The sequence below is a fragment of the Cetorhinus maximus genome, chromosome 14, assembly GCF_964194155.1.
Source record: "Cetorhinus maximus chromosome 14, sCetMax3.hap1.1, whole genome shotgun sequence".
Taxonomy (NCBI): domain Eukaryota; kingdom Metazoa; phylum Chordata; class Chondrichthyes; order Lamniformes; family Cetorhinidae; genus Cetorhinus; species Cetorhinus maximus.
This window is the reverse complement of record NC_135892.1, coordinates 108,891,791-108,909,445: the sequence shown is the minus strand read 5'-3', so window position 1 is coordinate 108,909,445 and position 17,655 is coordinate 108,891,791. Positions and strand designations below refer to the sequence as shown.

At 47.9% G+C, this 17,655-nt stretch overlaps 1 protein-coding gene across 1 annotated transcript in view; it reads right to left on the bottom strand.

Annotated features, from left to right (window-relative positions):
• Positions 1 to 17,655, bottom strand: part of ect2l (epithelial cell transforming 2 like) — a 42,796-nt gene that overhangs the window by 23,057 nt on the left and 2,084 nt on the right. The window contains exons 2-11 of the mRNA XM_078557538.1: positions 14,526 to 14,800; positions 14,031 to 14,143; positions 12,619 to 12,781; positions 9,281 to 9,533; positions 7,295 to 7,431; positions 7,034 to 7,146; positions 4,665 to 4,788; positions 3,152 to 3,320; positions 2,135 to 2,263; positions 1,323 to 1,415 (exon numbers count right to left, since the gene is read on the bottom strand). Of these exons, the coding sequence (XP_078413664.1) occupies positions 1,323 to 1,415; positions 2,135 to 2,263; positions 3,152 to 3,320; positions 4,665 to 4,788; positions 7,034 to 7,146; positions 7,295 to 7,431; positions 9,281 to 9,533; positions 12,619 to 12,781; positions 14,031 to 14,143; positions 14,526 to 14,717 (1,486 nt within the window). The 5' untranslated portion in view covers positions 14,718 to 14,800. The remainder of the gene's footprint in view (positions 1 to 1,322; positions 1,416 to 2,134; positions 2,264 to 3,151; positions 3,321 to 4,664; positions 4,789 to 7,033; positions 7,147 to 7,294; positions 7,432 to 9,280; positions 9,534 to 12,618; positions 12,782 to 14,030; positions 14,144 to 14,525; positions 14,801 to 17,655) is intronic.

Below are 17,655 nucleotides of genomic sequence, written 5' to 3'. Positions count from 1 at the left end.
TTGTTTTCAGCCTAATTTGAGTAAAAGATTCTGCCTACCACACAATTGAACCATGTGGTGTGTGAATTTCAGTGTCGGTGTGATGCCAGGTGTGTAGGCCGTATTATCTACTAGGACCCGAGACTAGGACCTGAGGGCACAGCCTCAGAGTAAAGGGAAGACCTTTTAGAACAGAGATGAGGAGAAACTTCTTTAGCCAGAGAGTGGTGAATCTATGGAATTCATTGCCACAGAAGGCTGTGGAGGCCAGGTCATTGAGCGTATTTAAGACCGAGATAGATAGGTTCTTGATTGGTAAGGGGATCAAAGGTTACGGGGAGAAGGTGGGAGAATGGGGTTGAGAAACTTATCAGCCATGATTGAATGGCGGAGCAGACTCGAAGGGCCAAATGGCCTAATTTTTGCTCCTATGTCTTATGGTCTTATGGTCCCAGCAATTGACTGATTGAATCAAACAGAATGTTCCTTCGGCTGTTCATAATAGGCAGAGTACAGACCATACTGAAAGGCCTGGGCTTGCAAGACCCAGAACAAAACTGTGAGATGTGAATCCGTGACTGGACAGCCCTCACTGAATAATCCTGAGTGCGCTAATAGCTACACTAACAACCAATTTAAGATCATCAGCTCATTTATGCTTGCTAGAAGTGACATACATTCACACGCAGGCACCCGTTCTCCACAAACAAAAGGAATATGTTCAAACCTTTTTTGAATTACCCGAGAGCTTGGGAGCCTATAGTTCCCTGTTGCTTTCTCCATGGCAACGCCTTGGCCAATCAGAGTCGACTTGTCAACTAACTGGCTGTTTGAGGTGATTGTTTCACACCCGCAGCCACCCGCCTCCGACAGGAGGAAATGTTAAGAGTGCACAACGCAGGTGGGGATTCAGCTTAGCGGAGCCCCATCCATGTTTCAGCCTCGGGATCCAGGCTGACTATTGAATGCCGAGATTGAGCTCCCGCCATTGTAGAGTTTACCACTGGTTAGCGCAGGTGGCTTTGCCCAGGATCCATCAGACAGGAACTTGAAGGCTTGGCGGTTTTATCCAACGCATTGTGGAAAAGACAAGATGGAACCCGCACAGGTTTATACCACAGGCTGGGGGGGTGGGGGCGGGGGTGCTGGGGGGAGAGTGGGCTGTGGGAGAGCGGGGGGGAGTAGGAAGAGCAGGAGGTGGAGCATGAGAGCGGACCCTCGTCAGTGAAGCGCAATACCTTCTCTAAAATGAGCAGCCTATCCAGGTTGAGATGCTGCAATTTGGGAACCAAATGCAGCAACACGTCCTTTGCAAGGGTATAACACAGACACAAAATACTCACTGTGCTGGTACGATCCCGTCACTACCCCAGTCGGTGAGCTGTAGTACACAGCAGTCAGTGTAGAGAGCTGAGAAAGGAGCTCCATTCCTGCCTCTGGCCACAGAGAAAGATGAGTTACATTTAGAAGTAAACTGTTTGGGGCCTTTAAAAACTGGGGGATGCCCTTAGGCCCAATAAGCCTCTCTCTCCCTCTCCCTCTCGGGTAGATACAAATCCTACTTCCCCACCTGTTTACCATTCTCCTTAATGTTTTTTCTCTCTTCTGAAATGCATCCCATCTAGCTTTGTAAAAATACATTGGCCACATGTGGGGAATTGGAAATCCAGATGTTCATCAGTTCCTTTTAATTCTTTCATGGGATGTGGGCTTCGCTGGCCGGGTCAGCATTTATTACCCATCCCTAATTGCCCTTGAGAAGGTGGTGGTGAGCTGCCTTCCTGAACCGCTGCAATCCATGTGGTGTAGGTACACCCACAGTGCTGTTAGGGAGCGAGTTCCCGGATTTTGACCCAGTGACAGTGAAGGAACGGCGATATATTTCCAAGTCAGGATGGTGAGTGACTTGGAGGATAACTTCCAGGTGGTTCCCAGTCCAAAGTTGGACAAGACTAAAACAGACCTAAAAACTAGGAAAAAATCAGCGGTCCGTCTCTGGCTGAGAAACTATGTACTCGGTGAGAGTGAAAGCCATAGAAAGAAACTTGTATAACAATCTCCTGGCCCAGAGCAGTCAGTACTGGTTCTGACCTGATGACTGCAGAAATGGGTTTTGAATCTATCCATCTTAATCTATCGAATATTAGAAACTAACCTGATCCAGCCAATGGGACAAAGATATCGATGTGACCCCCATCTTCTTGCGGTAGGACACAGCCACTCAGATTCTCCCAGAATCTTCTTATCTTGGCCTCCGGAAGATTCTTTGAGCTGATTTTACAGCCTGGAACCAGGGGGTAAAATGGGGAGAGATTAGGGAGAAAATCTACTCCTGCCGGTAATGTTACTGCAAAACCTCCCACAGTCCTGGAGAGTTGGCAATCCCCTGGCCTGCTGGCCCTGCCAAGTTAACTCTCAGTGGAGGCCTCCTCTCCCTGTACTCAATGATGGCCAGGTCTCCAGGCAACCAGCAAAGGCCAGAGGCCTCCACCGGCCTGGAAAGTTCACCAGTGGAAGGCAGCCTCATGGAGGTCATAGTGGCTGGACACTGTCCATTTTAACAGGCCTTCACCAGAACCTAAAAAATAGAAACAGGAGGAGACCACTCAGCCCCTCAGAGCCTGCTCCACCATTTTTGGCTGATCTGATTGTGGTCTTAACTCTACTTTCCTGCCTGTCCCCCATAACTCTTGCGTCCTTTGTCAATCAAAGTTCTGTCTCGTTCAGCCTTGAACATATTCAATGACCCAGCCTCCACTGCTGTCTGTGGGGAAGAACTCCAAAGATTAACAACCTTCTGAGAGAAGAAATTCCTCCTCATCTCCATTATAAATGGAAGATCCCTTACTTTAAATTCTGCCCCCTAGATCTAGATCCCCCACAAGGGGAAACATTCTCAGCATCGAACCTGTCAAGCCCTCTCAGGAGTTTATATGTTTCAATAAGATCACCTCTCGTTCTTCTAAACTCCAATGAGTATAGGCCCAACTGCTCAACCTTTCCTCCTGGGACAATCCCTTCCTACCGGGCATCGGCCTAGTGAACCTTCTGTGAACTGCCTCCAGAGCAAGTATGTCCCTACTCAACCTTCTGTTTCTGGATGACAACATTGTCCTGAGCTACGGCTCGTTCAGCCAGTGTTTAATCACCCAAGGTGCCCATTTCCACTTGCCTTGGACCATGTTGATCTCAGTTGGGTCTCCCTCAGCGACGATTCCAATGCTCCTCGCTCTCTGGCCTCTCAGCACCTTTTCCACACGGTACAGGAGACTGTCCAGTGTTGTCCCGCTGTGCTCATACACCACGGACATCACGCCAACTTTCACACAATCCACAACCATCTGTAGGTGGAACAGGCTCAAATCTCATTCACACACAAGAACAGCTCCCCTCGCCCCTCCCCGAATTGCATCATGCATGTTCCAGCATTGGTGTGGTCCGGAGGGGGTGGAAGGAGTGGGCAGTGTTTAGGGTGCTCAAACACCCCTCACCCCCAATTGTTTTTAATGGGTCTTCCATCCTCTGAGTCAGAAGTTCGTGGGATCAAACCCCAATCCAGGACCTTGAGCCCATAATCCAGGCTGAAACTCTAGTGCAGTACTGAGGGAGAACTGAACTGTCAGAGGAGCTGTCTTTCAGTTAAATCGAGGTCCTGTCTGCCCTCGGAGGTGAATGTAAAAGATCCCAAGGCAGCATTTCAAAGAAGAGCCTTTATAAAGCTCTGGTTAGGCCACGACTAGAGTATTGTGTCCCGTTCTGGTCACCACACTTTAGGAAGGATGTGAGGGTCCTTGAGGGGGTGCAGAGGAGATTTACCAGAATGGTTCCAGGGATGAGGGATTTTAGCTACAGGGTTAAGTTGGAGAAACTGGGGTTGGTCTCCTTGGAGAAAGGAGATTTGAATAGCGATGTACCAGATTATGACAGGCAAAGGGAGGCTGTTCCCTAGGACTGGAGGACACACATTGAAGATTTTGGACAAGTGGTGCAGGGGGGATATGAGAAACATATCCCACAGCAAATGGTAACGCGCTGGAACTTGCTGTGTACGAGGTTGGTGGAAGTGAAGAGGATGAATGATTTTAAAAGGAAATTGGATGGGCACTTGAGGGAAATAAACTTGCAGGGCTACGGGGATAGACCAGGGGAATGGGGCTGATCGGACTGCTCTACTGAGAGCCGGCATGGATTCAATGGGCTGAATGGTCTCTTGTGCCGTAATGACTATGACTCCAAGAGTAGGAGAGTTCTCCCCAATGTCCTGGCCAATGTTTGTCACTCAAACAACATTGCTCTTTGTGGGAGCTTGCTGTGCACAAATTGCCCTTTGCAAATCCTACATTACAACGGTGGCTACACACCATTGGCTGTAAAGTGCTTTGGGACGTCCTGAGGTTGAGGAAGCTGCGATATAAACGCCTGCACTTGAAATGCTTTCACTTTCCTGATCCCTCGGCTCTTAGGGGGTTGTCTGAGCTCCTGACTCTCACCCACCTGCACAGCATCCAAACCCCCAATCCAGGCCTCAGGAACAATTATCACCACATTCAATTCCCAATTGCCAGATCCTCCTATCTCCATTCACCCACAAACCTCACCCCTCCCCCACCACCTCTCCGCACCCCACCTCACCCCCCTCACCACTTCCAGAATTTCCCCAATTCGGGCAAAACTGTAACCTTTACCTCCCAGGCTGGAATCCTAGACGATATGAGGATAACCCGCGGTTGGTCAGAGCTGTTATTCACTAGTCGTGCGGCTTCACTGTGAGGTAGTACAGGATAGGACCCACCTCCAGCCAAGCTCTTCCTGCAAATAAATCGAGAAAGACTCAGCTGTACAGACTAAGTTTCTGCCCTCACCCCTGTACCCCCACCCCACACAAAGGAGGCAGAACTTAAAGTTAGAGACAGGGGTGATGTCAGAAAGCATTGTTTCAGGCAAGGCCCGGGGGGGGCAGTGTGGGGTGGAAATCTGGAACTCTCTCCCCGCCTCCAGAAGGGAGACATGGGGGCCAATTGGTCAAAACTGAGATCGATAGAATTTTGATAGCTAAGGGTATTAAGAGATACAAACCGAGGAGGCTTAAATGGAGTTAAGATCCAGATCAGCCATGATCTAATTAAATGGTGGATCAAGCCCGAGGGGCTGAATGGCCTCCTCCTGTTCCTATGAAATCAGATATTTAGGCAGAGGTGGATAATGGAATCTGGGAGTTGGGGATAGTATAGCTCAAGGTGAGGCTTTGGCCTTGGACAGTTTATCTGACCTTTGAAGATTAAGAATTTTAAAAAACAAATAAATTAAATTAAGTAAACAACTTGAATTAAAAAAATCAACCAATCAGGTAATCAGGAGAGCTTTGGTACACAGTAATACTTCGTGATTCCAAATTCATACATTTTCCTTAACTTTTTCATTCTTGTACTTTATAAATAAAAGCACAGAGCGAGGAAGTTTCAATGAACCTTTATATAAAAAACACTGGTTCATCCTCAACTGGAGTATTGTGTCCAGTTCTGGGCTCCAGACTTTAGGGAGTATGGGAAGGCTTTGGAGAGGGTGCAGCAAAGATTCAGGAGAATGGTTCCAGAGTTGAGAGGCTTTGGTTGTGAGGATAGATTGGAGAAACTGGGGCTGTTCTCCTTGGAGAAGCGAAGGTTGAGAGGAGATTTGATAGAGGTTTTCAAAATCGTGAGGTAGGGTAGGTAGAGAGAAACTGTTTCCTCTGGTAGAGGAGTTGAGAACCAGAGATTTAAGGTGATTGGCATCTGAACCAAAAGCGACATAACAAAAAAACTTTTTCACGCACTGAGTGTTTAGGGTCTGGAATGCACTGCCTGAGAGCGGGGATGGAGGTGGGTTCAATCATGGCTTTCAAAAGGGAATTGGATAATTGTCTGAAGTGAAAATAATTACAGACTGCAGGGAGAAGACAGGAGAGTGGGATTAGAGGGGTTGCTCTTGTAGAGAGCTGGCATGGGTGTGATGGGCCAAAAGGCCTCCTGTACTGTACCCATTCTATGATTCTGCTTTTCCATTTGAACTTACATGCGAACATACAAATTCAGAGCAGGAGTAGGCCATTCAGCCCCTTGAGCCTGCTCCGCCATTCAATAAGATCATGGCTGATCTGAATGTGGCTTCAACTCCATATTCTGCCTATCCCCAATAACCTTTGATTCCCATGTTAGTCCAGAGTCCAAATAACTCAGCCTTAAACATATTCATTGACCCAGCCCCCAGTGCTCTCTGGGGAAGAGAGTTCCACAGGCACATAAACCTCTGAGAGAAAAAATTTCTCCTCGTCTCATCTTAAATGGGAGACCCCTTATTTTTAAGCTATGTTCCCTTGTTCTAGTCTCTTCCATTAGGGGAAACAGCCTTTCAGCGTCCACCCTGTCAAGTCCCCTCAGGATCTTATATGTTTCAATAAGATCACCTCTCATTCTTCTAAACTGCAATGGATACAGGCCCAACCTGTCCAACCTTTCTTCATAAGACAACCCCCTCATCCCAGACATCAGTTCAGTGAATCTTCTCTGAACTGCTTCCAACTCATTCATATCCTTTCTTTAATAAGGAGACCAAAATTGTAAACAGCACTCTAGATGTGGTCTCACCAACTGCAGCAAAACATCCCTACTTTTATATTCCACTCCCCTCACATTAAAAACACCAACATTCCATTTGCCTTCCTAATCTCTCACTGTACCTACATACCAACTTCTTGTGGCCACATTTTACTCCCATCTGCCAAAATTTTGGCCCACCCACTTGACCTATCTATGTCCCTTTGTAGACTCCTTATGTCCTCTTCACAACTTACTTTCCTACCTAACTTGGGTGTGTTTACCCTTCGACCTCAGAGGATATTATTACCTCTTTACCTACGATTTTGTCACTCGGACGCGGGAACACACACACACACACACACCACCCTGACGGCCTACATCAATAGCAGCCAGCCTCTTGATAGTGTGCAACACAGCCAACATGGTTCCAGAGAAATACAACTAACCCAGTCAATCTGCTCAGTGCTCCTTTTACTGACCTGGTATGTAGTGCTCCGAGTGATCGCAGGACACACTGTTTCTCCAGCGCTGAGGATTTGATCTCTTCCCTCAGGAGCTGGGAAAGGGTCACATTCATCTGGAGCTTTTTATCCTGCAGTAAAACAACAGAGGACAACTTATCTGTAAGTTCAACAATGGCACATGTGTCGACCATGAACATATTGCTTACTGCACCACCCAAACCCTAGATGAACTGTGGAATGCCTCTTTAAGAGGACTCCCACTTTACTTGGCGTTACCGTGAGCTGCAGTAATGTGGTGCTCAGTCGAGGATCCTCCAGGCTTGTCTGGGACCTGCTGATGCGATGTCTTGTATCACACGGAGGAGAATTCCATCTCCCACTCAACCAAGGGGGTCGTGTCCTCAGAGATTCCTCTGAAAGATTAACAGGTGAGAAGCTGTAAAGTGCTGTAAAGTGCAATTGGATGCATGAGAGCTTCCCGGGACACTGCACAGAAAGCATCATCAAACTGAAATTTGACAAATAGTCACTTGAGTATTGATGACAAAAGTGACATGCTGTCAAAGCTTTTCACCTTGCACTCATCAGGATAGATGCAAGAATACCAAAGTTCACAGTGAACAACAATTTATACTGCATGAGAAAAGAGTGCTGATTGGCTAGCAGATCAACTCTGGTCGAGGCATAGCGATGGAGAATGCACCAGGGAGCTATTGTCCCCATGCTTTTGTTTAATGCAAAAAAGGAACAATGCTTGGACATGTTCCTTTTGCCTGCAGAAGACAGGTCCCTGAATATGAATATATGTAGCTTCTAGCAAGTGTAATTGAGCCACAGAAATCTGACATAAGGAGATATTAGGGCAGGTGATCAAAAGCTTAGTCAAAGAGGTCGGTCTTAAGGTGCATCTTAAAGGAGGAGAGAGAGAAGTGGAGAGGCTTAGGGAGGGAAATCCAGAGCTTATGACCCAGTGAGCTAAAGTAAGTGAGGATCCATGAGAGGCCAGAATTGGAGAAATACAGAGTTCTTGGAGGCTGGAACTTATATATAACATAGTCTCTTTGAATAACACCTCAACACCATGAGGCAACTGCAACAGTTTGAAGTAAAGCCTGGAGTATATTTTGCAATTGATGGATATATCTATTCTGTGGTTACTAACGTGTTTAGTTGCTACATTGCAAATACACAGAGAACATGTATCAATGTCACCCACGGCTGAGTGAGGGTGAGTGAGAGCCCCGGGAGGTATTGCAGCCAATCTGGAAGGTGCCAGCAGCCTAACCAGCAGGAGAACACTGCTTCTTCCCTTTCCCTTAGCCCAGACCAGAGACATTGAGGCCAGTTCCTTCCCTTCTGCCCTGAGATCACAGGTTTAACTCCTCTCTCTCTGTGGAGCTTTCCGGAGAGAAATTAACCCTGGAGCGGGAAAGTAAAATCTGTCAGGGCTCCGGCCGCTAATTGCTACCCACTGACCCCTTGCTGCAAACCCGTGTGTCTAGTATCAGCTGAGGGAGGGGACAGCATTGTCTGCAGTGGGTCAAACAGCTTGGTAACACACATGTGTCTAATTCTGGCTTTGGACCATACTGTAAAGTTAAGATTATTGGATCAGCTGCCTGTTCTACAGCTCTCTCCATTTTGTTTCCACAGTTTGTGATAAATAGAGACCTGTGGAAAAAAACAGGGGTCTTTGAAACGTGGCTGCTAAGATGTATATTTAAAAATCCATACACAAGACAAATGAAGAGGTGCTTGAAATTGCAAGAGCTAAAAAAACACTCTAAAAGTGACATCCAGGAAAGAAAATGTCAGTATTTCAGCCATTTACTCAAAGCCGTAAAGCTACAGCGATCTCTCCTAGAGGGCAAAGTGGAGGGCAGCAGAAAGAGGGGTCAACCTAGGCGTCGTTGGATGACAGAAGTCACAGAATAGTTACAGGCGAGCTACTGTGGGTGTGTGGGGATGGTGCAAGACAGACCAGCGTGACAAACCATGATAGCAGCTCTCCTGGCAGGAGTAGCTACAAACAGCAGCAGTTTTCTACTGGGGGAGATGCATAGCAAGCGACCAATCCAATTTGGCAGATTTGACCCTAACGGCCTCCTCACTGAAGTCAGCTCAAATGCGGAGGAGGTCACTCGAGTGAGGTAGGGGAGGAAGCAAAACTCCAACATGACTCAGCCTCGCCTGGAGGGGAAGGGGGAAGTCAGAGGCACCCGCTGAGGGGTCAAGTTCACACGATGCCTCAGTTGTACTCACTCTTCTGTCGGGCCAGTCTGTCCTGGATTAGTCTCCTCAGAAACTTTTCATTCCACCTCTCCTCCCGTTCCTCTGTGATCTCTTTGGGTTCTTCAAGGACTCCATAGATTTTGGCTGTCTCCATGGGTGTGGGGTAGTCCAGGCTACAGGCACACGCCACATAATGGCGTTTCCATGCACCATATTCATGGTCTGGGGGTGTGTAGGGCAGAAACCAACCTTGCTTCACACACTTGGGCATCCACAGGCAATCCTGCCAAAACACAATGAGATGTTCACATGTAATGATGATTCCATGGCTCATTGGAGTTTAGAAGAATGAGAGATGATATTGAAACATATTTTTCAATATGGGAGGGAGGTTTGACAGGGTCGATGTTGAGAGGATGTTTCCCCTTGATGGGGAGACCAGAACTAGGAGAAGCAGTTTAAAAATAATGTTTAAGACGGAGATGGGAAGAATCTTTTTCTCTCAGGAGGTCATTAACCTTTGAAATTCTCTTCCCCAGAGAGCAGTGAATCTATTCAAGGCTGAGTTAGACACATTTTTCATTGACAGGGGTTATGGGGGGCAGGCAGGAAAGTGGAGTTAAAGCCTCAATCCCATCAGCCAGGATCTTATCGAATGGCAGACCAGGCACAATGGCTGAATGGTCTATTCCTGTTCCTAATCCTTGTGTTCATTGACAGCACAAATCTAACCGGAGATTCTGTGATCCCTCAATGCTGAGGGAGGGGACAGAGTCAATGGAAGATCATTTGAGGGAATTGGAACCTGTCTCACACCCACATTGTCCTTGAGCACCCTCTTTCACACTGGGAACACCAGCACATGAACTTGCCTTATCGGGGGTAATGCCTTTGCAGAGCTGTCACCCCTGTGGGTGTAAATCCCTTCAGATTTACAGTTTTATTGGAAATCTTCACAAAACACTGCGACAATGTTAATGCACATGGCACTGATATATAAACCAAGATATGTAAACCATTTCTTTGCTCAGGCAATTCAAACAGTTAAAGATGATGGATTATCTGCATTATTGTAATCACAGGATGAGAGAATGAAAGAGAAAGACAGGGAGAGAGGCTGGGGAAGGGAGGGAGACTGTGAGAGAGCGGGAAAGAAAGAGCGAGAGAGGTTGGGGAATGGAGGGAGAGTGTGAGAGAATGGGAAGGAAAGAGCGAGAGAGGTTGGGGAAGGGAGGGAGAGTGAGAGAGTGGGAAAGAAAGAGCGAGAGAGGCTGGGGAAGGGAGGAAGAGTGTGAGAGAGTGGGAAAGAAAGAGCGAGAGAGGTTGGGGAAGGGAGGGAGAGTGTGAGAGAATGGGAAGGAAAGAGCGAGAGAGGTTGGGGAATGGAGGGAGAGTATGAGAGAATGGGAAGGAAAGAGCGAGAGAGGTTGGGGAAGGGAGGGAGAGTGAGAGAGCGGGAAAGAAAGAGCGAGAGAGGTTGGGGAAGGGAGGGAGAGTGTGAGAGCGGGAAAGAAAGAGCGAGAGAGGCTGGGGAAGGGAGGAAGAGTGTGAGAGAGTGGGAAGGAAAGAGCGAGAGAGGTTGGGGAAGGGAGGGAGAGTGTGAGAGAGTGGGAAGGAAAGAGCGAGAGAGGTTGGGGAAGGGAGGGAGAGTGTGAGAGAATGGGGAAGAAAGAGCGAGAGGTTGAGGAAGAAAGGGAAGGTGTGGGAAATAGAGTGGAGAGAGTGAAGGTAAGACTGTAGGGAAGAAAGAGAGTGAGGCTGATCAGGAGAGAGTGCAGAGGCATGGAGGAGAGGTAAAAGTGTGAAGTGTGTGAAAGTGAGAGGTGGAGCGTAGGGAGAAAGGGGGAGTATTAAGCAAGTTAGAGAGCAAGAAATTGAGGGTATCAGATGGATAGATTGTGTGTGAGAGACTGAGAGAGTGCACAAGAAGCAGGGAGAGAAAGAGAGAGAGTCCCTGCATATATGAGATACAGAGTATGTTACATCCTATTGATGATATTTCGAGGATCAGATTCTGATTGGAGCTATACTGCCCGATGTGGTATATGATGTCACTGTCCATACAAACGATACAAACCCAATCTCCCCCAGGCCAGAAGCTGTTTACCCCTCTCCACAAATGCAGCCTGTAGAATGTGTGTATGAGTGATCTAGCATGACAGTCCCTCAGATCTCTCAATCTCTTTGTGAGCAGTTATCCAGTCCCTGATCAATGCCCCCTTGTGAGGGCACAGCCGAAATAGTTGTCTACAAATCAAGGGCACAATCCTGGGTACTCCAGATTCAGCAAGACCGGCATCAACTCCAGGAGTCAATACTAACTGCTTGCTCCCCTGAGTTACCAATAAACCGGTTTATTCTCCAGCCTTCCTCACAGCACCTGGTATGTTGTACTGAAGCCCTCTGGGTTTGTGATGACAGTCTACTGTACAATTAATGTTTATTCACTGTTCATCTAAAACTTACAGTCCTTCACACTGAAATCCTTCGACTTGGACTACAGAATCCTACAGCACAGGAGGCCATTCAGCCCATTGTGGCTGTGCTAGCTCTTTGGAAGAGTTCAAAAATTCATACTTTTTGCGGGGGTGGGAGGCGGGCTGATGATTTGTCCATGTGACACTTTAATCATACGAACGCAAATGGTCTACATCATCCATTTTCAAAATAGGGTCAGGAAGAGATTACTTTGAGTGACAATCGACTGTAACTTTCTAAAGCATCACTTGGTGCTGTCTCTTTGTGAAGCACAACCACAACTTATAATGGAAGATTCCCTGAGCACAGGTAAACAGTCAGGTGTAGACTATTTCCACACCTCCTGTGGCCTTTACAACAGATTTACTGCCCCCCACCCCCTCTCTCTCTCTGGACATCCTTGGCTGTGGGATGTTGACAAAGACTAGCTGGAAGCCTCTTTCCCACCCTCCCCCCTTCCCCACCCTGACTCCCACCACCCCAACCCCCACCACCCTTTCTGTGGCACCAAAGAGCTTAGGGGCTGTGCTGTTACTCTGGGACTGCTGGAGTGAGACAATGGGTCAAAGGGTGTCCCCCTCCACTGCCATCTCCAAAACTGTTCTAGGATTCCTTTCCCAAAATGAGTCATCACTCACACATTTCGCATTATTCAGAGGGTCAAGGGAGTTTGATCGCTATTTGGGATATGGTGACCCTTCACAACAAGCTTCAGTATGTCGTAGCTGATAACCGGAGGGTTATGGACTAACACTTGTGGAATCTCCTGTGTGAATAACCATTCGCAAATGACCACCTCACCCCGCACCCCCTCCCCCACCCCCTTCCCCACCCCCACCAGATTCCACGGGAGCGCAGTCTTTCTGAAAACATCGAGTGGAATGGCTGACCTGCTCTGACAGGAACCTCCAGTACCAGCTGACCTGGGATCCGGAGCACAGCTCTCTGGGATTCAGGAACGAGAAGATGTAAAGCGACAGGAATCGTGGCAGGATGGTGGTGAAATCCAGTCTAGCAACTGGGACAGTCTCGGTAAACCAGTCCTGGATAAACCTGTGTGGACACAAAGCCCCAATTACCACTCAATAGGTAACAAGGCATTAATGTAACAACACTAGGGGCAGAAGGAAACTATTCCGCCCCCATGGTTAATTAACCATGACTGATCTGCATCTTAACTCCATTTAGCTGCCTTGATTCCCTATCCCTCACTCCCCCTACCTGTCAATCTCAGTCTTGAAAGCTCCAATTGACCCTCACCATCCAGAGCCTGGGGAATCCCAGATTTCCACTGCCCTTTGTGTGAGGAAGTGTTTCCTGATGTCACTCCTGAACAGCCTAGCTCTAGTTTTAAGATTATGCTCTGGACTCACCCCTCCACCCACAACACACCTCCCAAACCAGAGGAAATAGTTTCTCTGTATTTATCCTATTGAATCCTTTGATTAATTTAAACTCCTCAATTAGATCACCCCTCAGTCTGATTGAGGGTGAATTGGGAGCTGATATTATAGACTATGCTTATCAAATATCTCTCAGGGGACAATGCTTACCTGTACCATGAGGTGAACAGGCTGGAGATTTTACTGATTATCTCTGTTGGTTATTATATAGGCCTTTCCCTCAGTAGATTAAAAGTGACCAGCAAAGTCTATAGGAGGCCTTGTGGTGCAGTGGGTAATGTCCCTGCCTCTGCCTTGGGTTCACGTCCCACTCCAGGACTTGATGGTCATGGAAGGTGCGTTCATAACGTGGCCAAACTGGTTGACTATAAACCAGCCCAATAGGCCTCCGACAGGCAGTGAGAGTAGGAGAGTTTCCTGGTCAGTTGTGCTTGAGGTGGAGTAGGGCCCCTCAAACTATAGCTTCAGGCTGGTGAGCTGTTCCAGGGAAAATGAGCAATGGAAACAGATGTAAGCGTGTGCTTCCTCTGCCTCTGGATGAGCAACTAAAGTCCATCGTCTGCGGGAGGACAGATTGGATTGGGCTAAGTGTCCCTTTTGTCTCTCTCGCTCCACGTGTTCTGGTGAGACACCTGTCAACCTCGGACGAGTCCGGAGAGAAGGAAAAGGAGTTCACTGGGGCCAGCGATAAGCCTGTTCGAACGGGACATTTTCAGGCTGCGCTGCCTCTCTGACAACATCTGCCTCAGGGATTCGTGTGAACACAACCAGGAAAATAAAACACACGACGGAAGCGACATATTCAAAGCAAAAACAATTTAAACAACCGACCTCTGCAATGACACCTGGATTCCTATTGAGTTCTCAGCTTTGACTTGGGTGTTTTGGTTCACACTTACTTGAGTTGTGATTTACTGCAACGTGTTAGGACACTGCGTAGAAACCGTCTCCTCTGCTTATCAGTCCATAGGTCAAACCAATGACTCACAAGAGTCACCCTCTCATCAAAGAGCTGCAAGAGGAGAATATTCACTGTACACTGTGTTATTGGCAAGACGTTTAATTTACAGTATTCAGCATTCAATGGTTGTAGTGAGGGTTGGCACCAGTAGAGGGAGCTCACAGCACAGGGGGTGTAATGAGCGGTCAGACCTACAGGAGGAGCTCTTGTATAAAATACAAATACACAATCTGAGTTGACAGTGACTTAACCATAAACTAGGGGCACTCTTCATAATCAAAAGCCAGAATATGACAAGCAGATCTGAGGAGATTTGAAATTGGAGGGAAAAATATAAAATCAAAGGAGACAATTTATTTGCTAATGTTGTAAAAACAAATTCATTAATAAGCCAAAGGCAACATGACAACATGTGACTGAATCACTAATTTACCTGCTGGTTTGCTTGTTTGTGTATCAGTGGTGTCCATGTGCTGAGTCTGGTTTGCTGGCTAATCCCGGCCTGCTCCGAGCTGGGGCCTCTCCCGAAGGCTTGCGATTGACTGTGGTGCGGACCCATAGACTCCGTCTCCCACCTTCTGATGCCCTGCAGGGTGGGCCTCAAGCTGGTGAGCATTGCCCTCATGGGACTGGGCACCTTCTGTGATGCCAGCCCCTGTCGCAAGCCCCTCACCCCCGCAGCCCGCTCAGTGTTTGGGGACTTACAGCCTGTGAGAAACAGATCGTCAATACTTTCAGGCAAGGAGATCAACAGCAAAGTATAAAACTATCCCCAGGGGCCACAAGCCTTTTGCTGTTGCTATCTGATTCCTCCTCCTCTGCTATAGATGGTGGCTCAAGCTGGTCAAGAATATCAGACAGACTGAGCTACCACCCTCAAGACAATAAGAGAAAGAAAGCAGTCTACCACCTAGAAGGACAAGGGCAGCAGACACATGGGAACACCACCGTGCCCAGCTTGACTCTCAGAGGATTGGTAGCTCTAGGTCTTTACTGGGTGGATGGGCTAATGTGGGTCATAATTACCCTCATCCATGAGCAGGATCAATACCTTCCAAATTCCCCTCCAAGCCACTCACCATCCTGACTTGGAAATATATCGGCGTTCCTTCACTGTCGCTGGGTCACAATCCTGGAACTCCCTCCCTAACAGCACTGTGGGTATACCTACACCACATGGGCTGCAGCGGTTCAAGAAGGCAGCTCACCACCACCTTCTCAAGAGCAATTAGGGATGGGCAATAAATGCTGGCCCAGCCAGCGACACCCACATCCTGCAAGTGAGGAAAAAGAATGGAGTTGTTTAAGATGATCAAAGGAGTTGGTGGAGAGAAACTATTTCTTCTCTTGGGGTTGGGAGATGGGGACCGGGGAGGGTAGAGTCCAGAACAAAGAGGCATAGCCTCAAAAGTAGAGCGAGGCCATTCAGGGGTGATGCCAGGAAGAACTTCTTCACCCAATGGGTCGTGGAAATCCGGAACTTTCTCCCCCAAAACAGCTGTTGGAGCGGAGGTTCAATGTTAAAGCTGGGTTGATAGCTTTTCATTAGGCCTGGGCATTAAGAGATCATGGAACCAACGTGGCTGGGATAGAGTTAAGATACCGATCATCCATAATCTCATGGAACAGGCTCGAGGGGCTGAATGGCCTCCTCCTGTTCCTATGTGACAGCAATAGAGCAGAGCCTAGTGCCTGGCCATTGTCTGTCAGAGAGGAGGGAATTCCTCTTCACACCCCTTCAATTCAATTCAACCCCCTCAAGACATTTGGGTGGGATTTTCTATCCCCGCCCGCCACTGGGATGGTCCGGTCCTGCCGAAAGCCGATGGGGTTTTGGCTGGGCCTCCGCAAACCCCGCCCCCCCCACAGCGATCACACCCTGGCAGGGCCGGAAAATCCAAGCCTTTGACTGACAAGATGGACGTTGGATGAGGAAGGTTATTCGCCGCCCTTAGTCTCTCCATCCGGACCCCACCCAACCCCCTTCCCCCCATCAAACCGTTTATTCAATTCGGGTTATTTTTCTGCCTTCAATAAGAAGCGTGTGGATGCCGTGTGAGGACTGGACGTGCCCACCATGCCCCCCTGTGGTGGAATAACCCACGGCCCGCCGAAAAGGCTCAGGTCTCGAAAATATGGTGTGGTGCGACCTGCCCATTTACACCAAGGGGCTGACGTGACAGAACCAGCTTCCCCATCCCTGCGAAATTAAAAAGACCCCATTGTGACCTTTGCTTAAGAGCCCCAAGAACTTATCCCCACCCCCCAGGAAGGGCAGAAAGGTCAGGCTCGGCCATAACGTGAAACAACCCAGGGTCGAATAGCTTATTGAAACTGAGGCTCGCAGGTGAAGCATGGGCGAGGTGCCCAGCTTGACTCTCGGAGGATTGGTAGCTGTAGGTCTTTACTGGGTGGATGGGCTAATGTGGGTCATAATTACCCTCATCATATTGAGCAGGATCAATACCTTCCAGAAGAGAATGGGAGAGCTATGAAAGAACCTGCTCTCTGTGAGAGGAAATCACCCAGCAATAAGCCTTGCTCTGGCTCTACTGAGCTCATATACCACCTTGGGGTCGTATCCCAGTCAAACCCTGCAGGAGAGGAAGTGGGGTGGGGTGGAATTGGGAAACAGGAGCATACTCAAGGGATCTGCCTCTCTTCTCGCATTTGTTGCCCATCCCTAACTGAGCGGCTTGCTAGGTCATTTCAGAGTCAACGACATTGCTGTGGGGTCTGGAGTCATGTGTAGGCCAGACCAGGTAAGGATGGCAGATTTCCTTCCCTAAGTGAACCAGATGGGGTCTTATGGCAATCAATGATAGTTTGATAAAAGCAAGATACTGCGGATGCTGGAAATCTAGAACAAAAACAAAAATACCTGGAAAAACTCAGCAGGTCTGACAGCATCTGCAGAGAGGAATACAGTTGACGTTTCGAGTCCGTATGACCCTTCATCAGAACTAAGAAATATAGAAATGAGGTGAAATATAAGCTGGTAGAGGGGGGTGGGACAGGTAGAGCTCAATAGGGGGCCAGTGATAGGTGGAGGCAAAGAAGAGATTGCCAAAGATGTCATAGACAAAAGGACAAAGGGGTGTTGACGGTGGTGATATTATCTAAGGAATGTGCTAATGGTGACATTAAGGGTAGCAAGATAGTGGCAGATGGCCCTAGTGGGGGTGGGATGGGGGGAAGGAATCGAAATGGGCTAAAACGTGGAGATAAAACAATAGATCGAAATAAATTTAAAAATAGGTGGGAAAAGAAAAATACATTTATAAAAAAAGATTATAAGTTATTGGAAAAAGGGGGATCGGATAGAGGAGAGAGTTCATGATCTGAAATTGTTGAACTCAATATTAAGTCCGGAAGACTGTAAAGTGCCTGGTCGAAAGATGAGGTGCTGTTCCTCCAGTTTGCCGTTAAGCTTCACTGGAATGATAGCTTCATGGTCACCATTACAGGGACTAGCTTTATATTCCAGATTTATTAATTGAATTTAAATTCCACCAGCTACCATGGTGGGATTTGAACCCATGTCCCCAGAGCATTAGCCTGGA